Source organism: Oncorhynchus mykiss, chromosome 12 (assembly GCF_057628025.1).
Source record: "Oncorhynchus mykiss isolate SJ-2025 chromosome 12, ASM5762802v1, whole genome shotgun sequence".
Taxonomy (NCBI): domain Eukaryota; kingdom Metazoa; phylum Chordata; class Actinopteri; order Salmoniformes; family Salmonidae; genus Oncorhynchus; species Oncorhynchus mykiss.
This window is the reverse complement of record NC_143033.1, coordinates 20,239,427-20,253,510: the sequence shown is the minus strand read 5'-3', so window position 1 is coordinate 20,253,510 and position 14,084 is coordinate 20,239,427. Positions and strand designations below refer to the sequence as shown.

The window sequence follows — 14,084 nt, the reverse complement described above, 5'->3', positions numbered from 1 at the left end:
ATAGAGTATCTAAATGGTTAGGACCCAGATTGCAGTTCCTATGGCTTCCACTAGATGTCAACATTCTTTCGCCCTTCGTTGTTTTTCCTTTCTATTGAATACACTATTGTCCTGTTGAAATATTATTGATTAATTATAAACATCGTTTGACATGTTTCGACGAACTTTATCAGTACTATTAGGATGTATTCGTCTGCATGTTTTGACCGCCTTGGGGCCAGTGGATTACAGAACATAACACGCCAACAAAACTGAGTTTTTGGGATATAAAGAAGGACTTTATCGAACAAAACAAACATTTATTATGTATCTGGGACACTTGTGACTGCTACCATATGAAGATATTCAAAGGTAAGTGATACATTTTATCGCTATTTCTGACTTTTGTAATTCCTTTACTTGGTTGTAAAATGTTTGTATGCTTTTGTAAGCGGGGCGCTGTCCTCAGATAATTGCATGGTATGCTTTCGCCGTAAAGCCTTTTTGAAATCTGACAAAGCGGCTGGATTAACAAGAAGTTAATCTTTAAACCGATGTATAAGAGTTGTCCTTGTTTTGAAAGAAAACTATTTTTTTGTCCATTCAAATAACATCAAATTGATTAGAAATACAGTGAAGACATTGTTAATGTTGTAAATGACTATTGTAGCTGGAAACGTCAGATTTTTTTTATGGAATATCTACACAGGCGTACAGAGGCCCATTATCAGAAACTATCACTCCTGTGTTCCAATGGCCCGTTGTGTTAGCTAATCCAAGTTTATAATTTTAAAAGGCTAATTGATCGTTAGAAAACCCTTTTGCAAATATGTTAGCACAGCTGAAAACTGTCATTCTGATTAAAGAAGCAATAAAACGGGCCTTCTTTAGACTAGTTGCGTATCTGGAGCATCAGTATTTGTGGGTTTGATTACAGGCTCAAAATGGCCAGAAACAAGAAACTCGTCAGTCTATTCTTGTTCTGAGAAATAAAGAATATTCCATGTGAGAAATTGTCAAGAAATTGAAGATTTCGTACAACGCTGTCCACTCCGGGATGCTGGCCTTCTAGGCAGAGTTGCAAAGAAAAAGCCATACAATGGGGCAAAAAAGTCAGCCACCAATTGTGCAAGTTCTTCCCCTTTAAAAGATGAGAGGCCTGTAATTTTCATCATAGGTACACTTCAAATATGACAGACAAAATGAGAAAAAAAAATCCAGAAAATCACATTGTAGGATTTTTAATGAATTTATTTGCAAATTATGTTGCAAATTATGTTTACAGACAGATTATTTCACTTATAATTCACTGTATCACAATTCCAGTGGGTCAGATGTTTACATACACTAAGTTGACTGTGCCTTTAAACAGCTTGGAAAATTCCAGAAAATTGTCATGGCTTTAGAAGCTTCTGATAGGCTAATTGACATCATTTGAGTCAATTGGAGGTGTACCTGTGGATGTATTTCAAGGCCTACCTTCAAACTCAGTGCCTCTTTGCTTGACAGCATGGGAAAATCAAAAGAAATCAGCCAAGACCTCAGATTTGATTTTTTAGACCTCCACAAGTCATACCGCTCAGGAAGGAGATGCGTTCTGTCTCCTAGTGATGAACGTACTTTGGTGCGAAAAGTGAAAATCAATCCCAGAACAACAACAAAGGACCTTGTGAAGATGCTGGAGGAAACAGGTACAAAAGTATCTATATCCACAGTAAAACGAGTCCTATATCGACATAACCTGAAAGGCCACTCGGCAAGGAAGAAGCCACTGCTCCAAAACCGCCATAAAAAAGCCAGACTACGGTTTGCAACTGCACATGGAGACAAAGTTTGTACTTTTTGGAGAAATGTTCTCTGGTCTGATGAAACTAAAATATAACTGTTTGGCCATAATGACCATCGTTATGTTTGGAGGGAAAAGGGGGAGGCTTGCAAGCCAAAGAACACCATCCTAACCGTGAAGCACGGGGGTGGTGGCATCATGTTGTGAGCGTGCTTTGCTGCAGGAGGGACTGGCTCCCCGAAACGTTTCACTCAAGTTACACAATTTAAAGGCAATGCTACCAAATACTAATTGAGTGTATGTAAACTTCTGACCCACTAGAAATGTGATGAAAGAAATAAAAGCTGAAATAAATCATTTTAATATTATTCTGACCTTTCACATTCTTAAAATAAAGTGGTGATCCTAACTGACATAAAACAGGGATTTTTTTACCAGGATTAAAAGTTAGGAATTGTGAAAACTGAGTTTAAATGTATTTGGCTAAGGTGTATGTAAACTTCCGACTTCAACTGTATATAAAAACATTGTCACAGGAAATAGATGATTTGCTGTATGGATCAAATGAGATGGAGGTCATTACCACTAAATAAATGAATATGGAAATTTTAGGTGTGCCGGAGGATATTTTATCCCATCAAGTTGTGGCACAGTTTAAAAAAAAGGTTGGGAACCACTGCACTAGAGATGAGAACTAGGTATTGCTGTTTATCTAAACAATTGTCCACTTGTTGTTCCTTGCAACAACCTCTCCCTCAGCCTCCTTGAACTTGTATGTCAACAAGACACCTAAAGAAGCTACAATTAGCCCCATATCAGCTAACCATGCATAAATCACATTCCAGTGGAGGACAACTTATTTCCTCTGGAGCAAAACATGTGTTGTCCCTGTAGAAACTTAGTGGAGACCTACATGACATGAGAATTCATTCTGAACAACCCTTAACATGGCCATTTTGTCATTGTGCATTTACCAGACAAAACACTGTGCTGCAAAACATAAAGCTATTGTATATAAATTTTACAATATTTTCACTTACACACGTTCCATAACATGTCTGTCTTTCTCCTTTGCAGTGGTTTGTGATTGGATACACAGTAAACCTAGTTTGGATTCTTGGTGACATGACATCACATCCTGACCTGGACCATCTGAACAGAACTTTCAAGAGAAACATCAAGAGACAGCTTGCAAGTACTTACTGCCTATTGAGCTACCATGACTGCCTTCTTTTAACAACAACAAAAATGTATGATCATTCTATTGCCGTACTTACTGTCTATTGAGCTACCACGACTGCCTTCTTTTAACAACAACAAAAATATATGATCATTCTATTGCCGTACTTACTTTTGTACTTCACGTTATTGTGGCAGTGTGCAAGGGGAGGGTAAACTGCCACATTATGACAGAGGGAATCTAGATGTAATGACTGATAAAAAACAATTGTATTTATTTTTGTTATTTTATTATGCATTTATAATGAATCCAACTGTTCATGCAAGTGCTATTTGTGGCTGAAGCACCCACATTAACCTTATTTAAAATATATTTAGAATATTCCCAAAAGGTTTTGTTCTTCTGTATTTCTTTTATAAGCATTATGTTTTATATGTTGTGTTTTAAAAACACCTTATGATCAACGTAATGATTTTGAAACCATTTTTGTAGGTCTTTCACTACAAACAGAATATAATATGTATCTATCTATTTCAACTGTGAAACAAACAAAATAGCTTTATTGTTAGCTGTTTCATTTATACAGTACATTACTGACAAACAACAATCTCAAGGTTGTGGTACACTCACCTTTTCTACACAGTACTAAATGCATGCCTCTGCCTACCTCTGTAATTGCTACACAAATGTGAGAAAACATTTAAATGTTTTTAATGGATTTTAAGTTCTATTACCTAGTGTATTGTCAAAAGCAATTAACTTAAAAGGGTAATCCTGCATAAAAGCAAACATGACTAGCATCTAGTTCATATTCTGATAAGTATATATTATATTAATCTGCTTCTGGTAATATCACCATGTTATGTGAGCAGTTATGTCATCGTGATTGATAAAACTGATTTTCTGATACAACTTTTGAGTTTATCATAATTTTTTATGGTTGTCGTTGCTGAGCTAATGTTACTAACAAAAAATGTATCTTGTCCTCTAGTCTAGTAGGCCTGCTTTCATCTATCCAGTGTTTTCAGATCAGTGCAGGCGAAGGAGAGAAGACAAAGGTATCCCACTTTGGACAATGTTTGCCAAATGAATAGCTGCTGATTTTCCTTCATGAACACTGAAGGACTGATAAGGTTCCATTCATATTGGTCTCATATTTCTAGTGTTTTCAGGTGACAAAAGGAAAGGAGTCTAGGAAAGGAAGCTATTTAGACAACAATGCTCTGGCTCCACCGGTTTCCATTAGATAACAGACACAAAGTCGATTCCACAGCCACAAAGTCATAATTGCAACAACAACAACAAATATTTTTTTAGTCTTAATTTTTAACAGGCATAAGGTTAGCAGTGCAGTTAAGGTGAGGGTTGATGTTGATGTTAGGTTTAAACTCATATTTTAGGAAGATAAATGGTAGAATTTGGCGGGGTTTACCGGTAGTCATAATTAATAAATAAATCAAGGTAAAATAAAACATTTAAATTATGACTTTTTTATTGGCTGTGGTAACTAGTGACGACAGGCTCCACCCTTAAAAAGCACGTTGTTGTACGTAATGAAATAAGCGTGCGTGCTTCAAAGATGGTGTTGTTTGTAGCTTGTAGGTCCTTGCAGCTGGGTGCAGTCCACTAGCTGGGTGAGAGTAGGTGTCGCCGTATCTGGATTCGACGATCGTAGTGCATGAGGGACCCAGGTCAAATAGCTAGGACATCAGATTGGATTAACACCGACATTGGCCAACAACTACATTAATGGGGACCAACAACGAATAACTTTTGTTTCATTTATTTAATTTTTCTAATATACAAGAATGACTCCCCGTTCCTTTATAAACTGTCTGTGCCTTGGGCATCGAGCTGTCACTATTTTAAATGGGAGCTCACGTCACATCCGGATGGAGATGCAAAGTATTGCATCACAGGCTGAAATTGGTTTTAAACCCGCAAGTTGCTGTGGTGACAAAGATGACAAGGCATGAATTCGAGCAGCAAAGATATCGCTTTTCAGAGCTCTCAGAAGAGGACCTAAAACAACTGGTAAGGGAATGGAAAACGATGTGATATAAGTGGTACTTACTCTCAAACTCCCTCATGTGTTAATGTGTTCGTTATTGACAGTAAAACACCCCCATAACAAGTCATCAGCACACACCAGTTTCACTTTCAGTTTAGACATGGAAACCCAGGTGATCCGATAGGTAAATGCTGGTCAGACAAATATTCACTGAGGATGTCAGATTCCTTTCTCAATGTTGAGTTTTTTATGCAAGGATTCGAGGATATTGTTGTGGTGTACCGTCTACAAAAGGTAATGAAGATGTGTAAGTGGCCACATGACCTTTGTGTGTCTCTCTTGTGTTCCCTCTAGGAAATAGGGGATTGAGGTGTGTGTGGAGAAGAGAGGGGAATATGATGAAGAAACAGTGCGATGAGCAGACGCCATTATCTCGGCAGGGGGCAAGTGTTCCCGTTTTAAGAGTTTGAGAATAATAGCTGATCCTTTATGTGGCCATTGTGAAAGCGCTAATAGTGTTTCAGTTGGTGACGTCACTCGCTCTGAGACCTAGAAGTAGTTGTTCCCCTTGCTCTGCAAGGGCCGTGGCTTTTGTGGAGCGATGGGTAACGATGCTTCGAGGGTGACTTTTGACGTGTGCAGAGCGTCCCTGGTTCGCGCCCAGGGCGAGGGGACGGACGTAAAGTCTATACTGTTACATTTACATGGTCACGTTCCCGCTGAGGGGTAAAAAAACAATTCAAAATAAATTGCGTTCATACAGTGCTCAGAGAAGGGTCAACTCAATTCATGAATAGGCCAATTTGTTTGCCCCCTTCTGTTAGGGGATGGGACCATACTACTACTTGTTGCCAGTAAGGTTTTCAATAAAGACCAATCGGTTCTTGGGGTTAACACAGACCCTGAAAGGTAATAACTCACAACAAAATTGGTTAGTGAATATAGTGGTGATATGGGTTTGGGCAGGTGGTAAGTTTACTTGCCTGGTAAGGTTCTTAGCTAGTTTAGAAGAGACAGGTTGGGGAATTCATTGTTGTGAATTTCAGCATTTTTGTTATAGAATGAGAGGAGATAAATAACTTTATCTAGTTTGATGAAAAAAGTGCTCATATTACAAGTGTCTTTTTTTTCTTCTTTTTTTTTGTTGCATGAAGGTCAGAGGGACATCTGTGCCTTCCTGTGTGTTAAACACATGCCTTCCCTGAGGCACTACAGAAACTCAGTTGTGGTCAGTTCAGGTGGGATTTTCCCTTTCACTTCCCTGACCAGAATACGGCTGTTAGGAAGGCTATGTTTATGTTAGAGGTCGACCGAATATGATTTTTCGATACCGATTATTGGAGGACCAAAAAAAGTCGATATCGATTAATTGGACGATTTTAATAAAAATGTATAATAATAATAAAACAATTATAATAATAATAAAATGTATTTGTAATAATGACAATTACAACAATACTGAATTAACACTTATTTTAACTTAACATAATACATCAATAAAATCAATTTAGCCTCAAATAAAATGAAACATGTTCAATTTGGTTTAAATAATGCAAAAACAAAGTGTTGGAGAAGAAAGGAAAAGTGCAATATGTGCCATGTAAAAAAGCTAACGTTTAAGTTCCTTGCTCAGAACATGAGAATATATGAAAGCTAGTGGTTCCTTTTAACATGAGTCTTTAATATTCCCAGGTAAGAAGTTTTAGGTTGTAGTTATAGGAATTATAGGACAATTTCTCTCTATACGATTTGTATTTCATATACCTTTGACTATTGGATGTTCTTATAGACACTTTAGTATTGTCAGTGTAACAGTATAGCTTCCGTCCCTCTCCTCGCCCCTACCTGGGCTCGAACCAGGAACACATCGACAACAGCCACCCTCAAAGCAGTGTTACCCATCGCTCCACAAAAGCCGCGGAGCAAGGGGAACAACTACTTCAAGGTCTCAGAGCGAGTGACGTTTGAAACGCTATTAGCCCGCACTACCTAGCCATTTCACATCAGTTACACCAGCCTAATCTCGGTAGTTGATAGGCTTGAAGTCATAAACAGCTCAATGCTTGATGCACAGTGACAAGCTGCTGGCATAACTCACGAAAGTGCTGTTTGAATGAATGCTTACGAGCCTGCTGGTGCCTACCATCGCTCAGTCAGACTGCTCTATCAAATCATAGACTTAGTTATAACATAACACACAAATGCGAGCCTTAGGTCATTAATATGGTCGAATCCGGAAACTATCATCTCGAAAACAAGACGTTTATTCTTTCAGTGAAATACGGAACCGTTACGTATTTTATTTAACAGGTGGCATCCATCAGTCTAAATATTCCTGTTACATTGCACAACCTTCAATGTTATGTCATAATTATGTAAAATTCTGGCAAATTAGGCAACCCAAACTGTTGCGTATACACTGACTCTGCGTGCAATGAACGCAAGAGAAGTGACACAATTTCACCTGGTTAATATTGCCTGCTAACCTGGATTTCTTTTAGTAAAATATGCAGGTTTAAAAATATACTTCTGTGTATTGATTTTAAGAAAGGCATTGATGTTTATGGTTAGGTACAGTCGTGCAACGATTGTGCTTTTTTCGCAAATGCGCTTTTGTTAAATCATCCCCCGTTTGACGAAGTTGCTTGTCTTTGTTAGGAAGAAAGTCTTCACATAGTTCACAACGAGCCAGGTTAGCAGGCAATATTAACTAAATATGCAGGTTTAAAAATATATACATGTGTATTGATTTTAAGAAAGGCATTGATGTTTATGGTTAGGTACACATTGGAGCAAGACTCCTTTTTCGCGAATACGCACCGCATCGATTATATGCAACGCAGGACACGCTAGATAAACGAGTAATATCTTCAACCATGTGTAGTTAACTAGTGATTATAATTGTAATAGTCATTACCAATTAATAGGCTGATTTATGTATTTGTATCAGCTTTTTTTGATCCAATAATCAGTATCGGTGTTGAAAAATCATCAGTCGACCTAATTACAGTACATTCAATTTTGCTGAAAGCCAGACTAGAGGACAATATGAAACTGAAGGCATTGTATTGCACTGAAAAGGCCAGGGCCTCATCAAAACAGAATGTGCCTGGACCAATCTGACACTTTAGGAAACAGAGTTAAATATAGTTGGTTCCAGCCTTCACCATGGGGTCTTTTGAAAAACATCCTGGAGTTAACAGGAATGGTTATTTAGAATTCTGTGTAATAAGATTAATATGCCAAAGGGGGCAATGTAACTAAATCCCTATTGTGTTGTGAATTCTTCCATGTTTACTATATATGGACTACTTTGTGGTTCCATTTCTACAGCTGAAGTGACATAACTGATGTGTATACTCCTTATGGTGCCAGGTCCTGAAACTAGGACACATGAGGCATGTCTGATTATTAAATGGTGTGAAAACAAAGTTGGCAAATCAACTCATGATCACAACTTTAAATAAAACATTTATTTACATAAAATTGGCAAGTTTCACATTTTAGTATTTAACATAGTAAATCTTATTTTTTAAACGCATGAATAGAAAAAAGAAAGTTTCTCAAACAAATGTGAGCACGAACAGGAAACATACCAAACATGGCACCGATACATAGCTACTGCCCCCTTGTGGCGAATGCTACCATTTACTACATAGGTGTAGTGCACATTCTCATATCGTACCTAATTTAGGGACAAGATTAAAATGTTAATTTCCACAAAAATGCCAACGATTCTAGCATATTTTATGTTAGAGCCGCCTCAGCTTTCATTCAGTCAAAACGGACGTAGAGCTGGATTTAAAATATAATACGAACAACATGGCTTCATTGATTTCTTATTGTCTCCAACTTTAAAATACAAAACAAAATATATCAAGTAAATGACATTGTTAATTTGAATTTTATAAAACACTGCATTGTGGAGGGAAAGATGTCAACTGCTAATGGCAGAGCACCTATGCATTAGTCTAACAGACCAATCTTCCTAGCTTGTCTTTCTGGCAAACCCACCTTACAGTTGATAGACCTGAACTGAAATTAACTTTACTATATCCAGCTAATGAAACATTACAGAATGAACCAACATTATCAAGATTTTTTTTGTTTGGCTAGCTTTACTACAGACCCTTTTTCCAACAGATCTGTCTTTGGAATGTTTGAAAGTCAAGATATTGGACAGATCATAGGATCCTGATAACGTATCCTATAAATCAGAATGTATTATTATAGCAAGTAAAAAATAAAAGGCATTTCCCTTACGACTACACGCCCAGTCTTCAACATTATCAGGGTTAAATTGTCTAAAACAGGTACCCCTTTAAAATCTTAATTCAGTTGCATGTTATTCAAGTAAGATTACTGTGGAGAAATGCAATCTACCAACATTTAGAATTCCCACTACTGTGCATATGAAGGCCATGTCCTATTACTGACCTTAGAGTAACTTTGAACCAATGCCCACCATTATAAAAACAAAGTGTTGCCAAAAACACAACAAAACAGAAATCTTCATCAGCAGTGAGAACAATTGGTGTCAGTGTACCACAAATTGTGTACGGCTCAAATTAATGTGCAGACACAAAAAAATAGCTTACATTCCATGTATAGAATGCCCGCATCAGACAGAAATAAGTTATGACAGGTTAGTGACAGCGTTAGGAAGACTAGGACCTGAACACCAGTCGACAGGTCATACCCCACATGGCGCGGTCCCGCCGGGTGGCCTCGGTGGGACGGGCCACGCCCGAGAATGGCCGGGTGTTGATTTGGAGACGGGGCAAACTTTTACTCAGGATTGGCAGGTAAGTGTCCTGGACTAGCCCATACACCTCTAACGTCTGCAGCTCTGGAAACTTCTCAAAGTCACTGAAATAAACAGGTTTAGTTAGTACTGCACAAATTATAAAGAGGAACATTTGCAGCTAAGAAGCATTCCTGTTATCACATTAAAAAATAAGTGTGACTTACACTAAGGCAGCAGGGTGGATCTGGTAGCAACGGCTCAACGCTAAGTGTCTAAGAGACTGCAGCTGCTGCAGGATGGGGAAACTTGAGGTCGTCATCAGAACACTGTCACTGTAACACAAATACAGTCAGTTATCATAATGAGATGATGGGATAGAACACAGAAGTTTCACAGTATCCATGTCAAATCACATCAGTCAAAGCAATCATCTGGATCCACAGTTCAGCCCAGGTCATGACCTGCATTAGGAATTCCTCACCTTAAATCCAGATTTACAAGGTGAGGACATCTCTCCACCAAGTCTTTCAGATCTGAAAAGAGGCCATTGGTAAGTTTAACATCAATAGATATATGTAAACATTCAATACAAATATGGGCAGAGGGAAATGTTCAATGCCTCAGGCTTCCTCACCTTCCATAGTAAGGTTCTGTCTATAGCCACTAAGGTTGAGCTGAGTGACATTGGAGGGGATGTTACTGACAACAGCCTTCACATGATCAGTACTGAAGTCACACCATGACAAGTTCAGCTCTTCAAGCCTTGGTGTAGGAATGGAAAAGGGACTTTTCTGCATTAGTTTACCAATGCACAGATGGTTTAAACAGTGAGTTAAATACAATGATTATGCTGTCATTCAGAAATAGACATAGGACTTCAAAACAGTCAAACAAAACAGAAATACAATTTGACAGACCCCAAGCTTACCGTGAGCAGGATTTGAGCATCTCACCAAGCGAGTCGGGTGAGAAGCCAGAGCAGCCACACAGGTTGAGCCGTACCAGCTCAGTATTCTGGGATAGGGACCTGTAGAGTAACAATGTTAAGAATCGTGCCGAATGTTGTCTAAAATGGCTGGTAACATTTACACTACATCACTTGACAGATCATTGCAACAGAGCATATCTTCTTTACTCACTGAATGATCCAGTCAGAGAGCTCCAGTCCCTCCAAGCTTAGATTCTCTAGTCGCCTGCAGCGGGAGATGATGTCATCTAGAAACGGGGTTGAGACAGTGCAGCTGGAGAGATCCATGTGCTGGACACGCAGGTTTCTGAAAAAAAAGGAACATACAGCACCACACACTAAGTTGTCTGGGTTCACCTTCAACAGTTGGAAAAGAAAGCTCTGTATCCCCATAATAGGCATGTATGTATGAGGACTCACTGTGTGTGGGTGAAATGTGGTTCTCCAATGCAGGTACAGGGGCAGCGCAGTCCCAGTACTCCAGCCATAAGCACCTGCCCAAGAGCTTGATCCAGCTGGGGGTTCCCTACAAGATCCACACTATGCCACAGAGACTCGTCAAACCTGACAGGCACAAAGGCATGCATTGACTTAATGACAGGTTTTGTTGACCCATTTGACTGTGTTAGGAGATATCTGAGTGCGATATCTAATATGCAGAAATACTGCAATGTAGTAATACATTTGAGTCATTTATCAGATGCTCTTATCCAGAGCACCTTACAGTAGTGAGCGCATACATATTTTATACTTTTTCATACTGGTCCACCATAGGAATCAACCCACAACCCTGGCATTGCAAGCACCATGTTCTACCAACTGAGCCCCACGGGACTAAGTACTTTACAAGCATGATTGAATTGTCGCAGACTTACGCCAAGCGATGCCAGCGCTTGCAGACCCGGGACATCCGGAGGAGGTCCTGCAGGGGAAGGCAGGAAAGGATTCCCAACAGTAACTCATCTGGCAGTGTGTCCCAGGACAAGCCTATCATAAAAACATCATCAATAACTCAAAAAAAAGTGTGACTTCTCTTGAAACATAATTCCAGATATATTTCTACAAGTAGTAAGCAAGTGTACTTCTGAGCTTATTGTATTCCTTCCAACACATGTATATCTATACACACCTGAGAACTCTCTCCTTTTCCTTGGTCGCCTGGCAAGCACAAACTGGTTCTCCCCATTCTCTTTGCCCTTGCAGACCACCCGCTGCTTGTGAGGTGGTGACCACTGGTGAATGAGCTCGTGAGGGGTGTTCTCTGTGTCCAGACCGTCTCCGATGCGTTCTCTTTTTCCCCGTTTGCTCTTCTGGGATATGGACAGCATTGATCCCTCCAAATACTCATTCAGGCAGGGCAACTCCTGCAGAGGCCTAATACAAAAAAAGGGGGACAATCCTTGTGTGTGTGTACGCATGTTGTATTACCCGGGATGTAACGACTGATGTAGTTAAAACAAAACCTATTTTAATTCCCATCCTTAAATGAAGTAAGAATTAGCAAGCCAAATTAGTTAACGTTAGCTAGCTACAATGGATGGCCCGCCATAATGTTTGCAGGCGTTCCATTTTAGTAATCTCCAAAAAGATCGCGCCATACCACACCAACAAAGAAGCGTTTAAATAGATAGGTATGTATGCAATACAAATAATACATTAGCTAGCGTTCCTACTACCTAGCAATAAAAAAAGTGTTTTCTGTATAAATTATCGAATGCTGATGTGCTAGCCACCTCCTTGTGTTGGGCGCGCGCGGTTTCGATTGCTCTGTCTGCCAATGCATTTGTGGTATTATTTGCTCGAACAGTACTTGTATTCTCATCATCGTAATTAAAAATCAATAATTACTATTTTAATTTGAGGCTTGCATAGCACGACGAATCGACCAAATATGACTAGTAATAATATGTTGGGTAAATTCAGGCTGGAACCATCCGCACTGCATTTTAGAATGCTTCCACCCACACCATGCAATCAATAGCTTAAAAATCTAAAAATGGTTGTGAATTTTAAAACATACCCTTCGTGTGACATCTTCCCGGGTATTTGCTGAAATAGGAAATCTAAAAATCCGTGTTAGAAATCAATAGAAAATAAGTAACCAGACAACTTTACTCCTCTGAACCGAAACCAGACTGTTTAAACCTCACGCGTGATCGCCCGCCCTCAGCTCTGCAGCGTGCTGTGATTGGCTGAAAATCTTCGTGCAAGAGGAAGTGACGCAAACGTCCTCTTGAACAAATCTTCTTTTTAATGTTTGAAGATTCGATTTACTGTCCCGGGTTGCCGCGATAGTAGGAGTTTTTTTCGGGTGAAAATTATTGAATTCGTTTTGGAACACTGGGCTGCCTCCCAGGCGTAAACCAGGTGCCCCGCTCTGGCCGACGGCGAAATGGTCTCAAACCAAAAGTGACGTACTTTAAGCACATGGAGTAATGAGTAGGATTCTGTGTTTTCAAATGCTAAAGTGATTGCTTTTGATACAATTACTTTACCTGCCTTTCCACTGAAAACGAATTTGAAAAGTCGAACATATAATTGTACTGAAAAGATATTTATCTTTTATCTGAACGATGCACCATTATTGCCTTATTGATAACGTTATCGAGAGGCGCAGATTACGGTTCGATTTGAGAAGATCACTCCTCTCATCACCGCTTTGCCGTACACGTCACGGCCCATACACCGGTCCACCGGCGTTTAATTTTATTTGAACAACAATTTTTTTATGAGACTGCTAAGGAACAAGAGCTCACGGGGTTCATATCATAGAGATAGATAGAGGACTCTGGTACCCAAAAGCCTATTTTAGCATGGACAGCGGCATTGATGACGTGCACCATTTTGAAGTAGCATAAGTATTTCTGGAAGTAGTCCATAGGGTGGGACTTACTTTGGGTTAAGGAAGGATCACATAATTACCCCCAGGTCACCAGGAGGGAGCTAACGTTCCATAACTGCAGGTGGCAATAAATCGCCAACCACGGCTTTATACCTGTTAAAACAACATACTCCAGACACTTTTATTGGTTAAAGAGTCTAGCAACAAATTCAGCTACTTTTCCTGCCTTTGGGGAGTATTGACACGGGGTTTCTATCTATGATTTGTATAGCATTTAATTCTGCAGCAAACGAAAGTAGTAAATACTTTCTTAACACTTTTTTTTCTTAAAACTGCATTGTTGGTTAAGGGTTAAGGGCTTGTTAGCATTTCCTGTTGTGTTTAGTTCACAGAAATCACCCCAGCCAGTGGTACCAGTTGAGCGTTATTTATTATCTGTGATTAAATAGGAAACAGCACGTTAGATGTGCATGGCTTAATGATGTTGATGGAAAAATCCCTCACATTTTCATACTGGGGAGACGTTCGCGATCTCCCCCTATCTGCAGGCGGGGCCAATAACACGCCTTATT

The 14,084-nt window shown here is 39.3% G+C and overlaps 2 protein-coding genes and 1 long non-coding RNA gene across 9 annotated transcripts in view; 2 read left to right on the top strand and 1 right to left on the bottom strand.

Moving 5' to 3' along the window:
- LOC110537146 (ran-binding protein 3) overlaps positions 1-3,857 on the top strand; it is a 31,562-nt gene extending 27,705 nt beyond the window's left edge. For all 6 annotated transcript variants that reach the window (XM_021622955.3, XM_021622954.3, XM_036937137.2 and 3 more), the window contains one exon: positions 2,843-3,857. In XM_021622955.3, coding sequence (XP_021478630.2) covers positions 2,843-2,889 — 47 coding nt within the window. In that variant the 3' untranslated portion in view covers positions 2,890-3,857. The remainder of the gene's footprint in view (positions 1-2,842) is intronic.
- A 643-nt stretch (positions 3,858-4,500) lies between these two features.
- On the top strand, positions 4,501-8,387 carry LOC118937638 (uncharacterized). The gene is made up of 2 exons (XR_005034902.2): positions 4,501-4,979; positions 5,311-8,387. It is a non-coding gene; the product is annotated as an uncharacterized LOC118937638 (long non-coding RNA).
- Positions 8,388-8,414: 27 nt separating this feature from the next.
- Positions 8,415-13,382, bottom strand: LOC110537145 (S-phase kinase-associated protein 2, E3 ubiquitin protein ligase). Of its 2 annotated transcripts, none has more exons than XM_021622952.3 (10): positions 12,691-13,382; positions 11,800-12,044; positions 11,546-11,657; positions 11,091-11,234; positions 10,843-10,977; positions 10,632-10,730; positions 10,338-10,465; positions 10,185-10,236; positions 9,928-10,035; positions 8,415-9,825 (listed from the first exon to the last, which is right to left on the bottom strand). In XM_021622952.3, exons 1-10 carry the CDS (start codon positions 12,702-12,704, stop codon positions 9,624-9,626), a joined length of 1,239 nt encoding a protein of 412 aa, XP_021478627.3. In that variant the 5' UTR covers positions 12,705-13,382; the 3' UTR covers positions 8,415-9,623. The 2 variants fall into 2 exon arrangements, with proteins under 2 accessions (XP_021478627.3, XP_090048086.1); XM_090191960.1 differs by having other exon boundaries at positions 11,546-11,592; positions 12,691-12,846.
- Between the last annotated feature and the right edge of the window lie 702 nt (positions 13,383-14,084).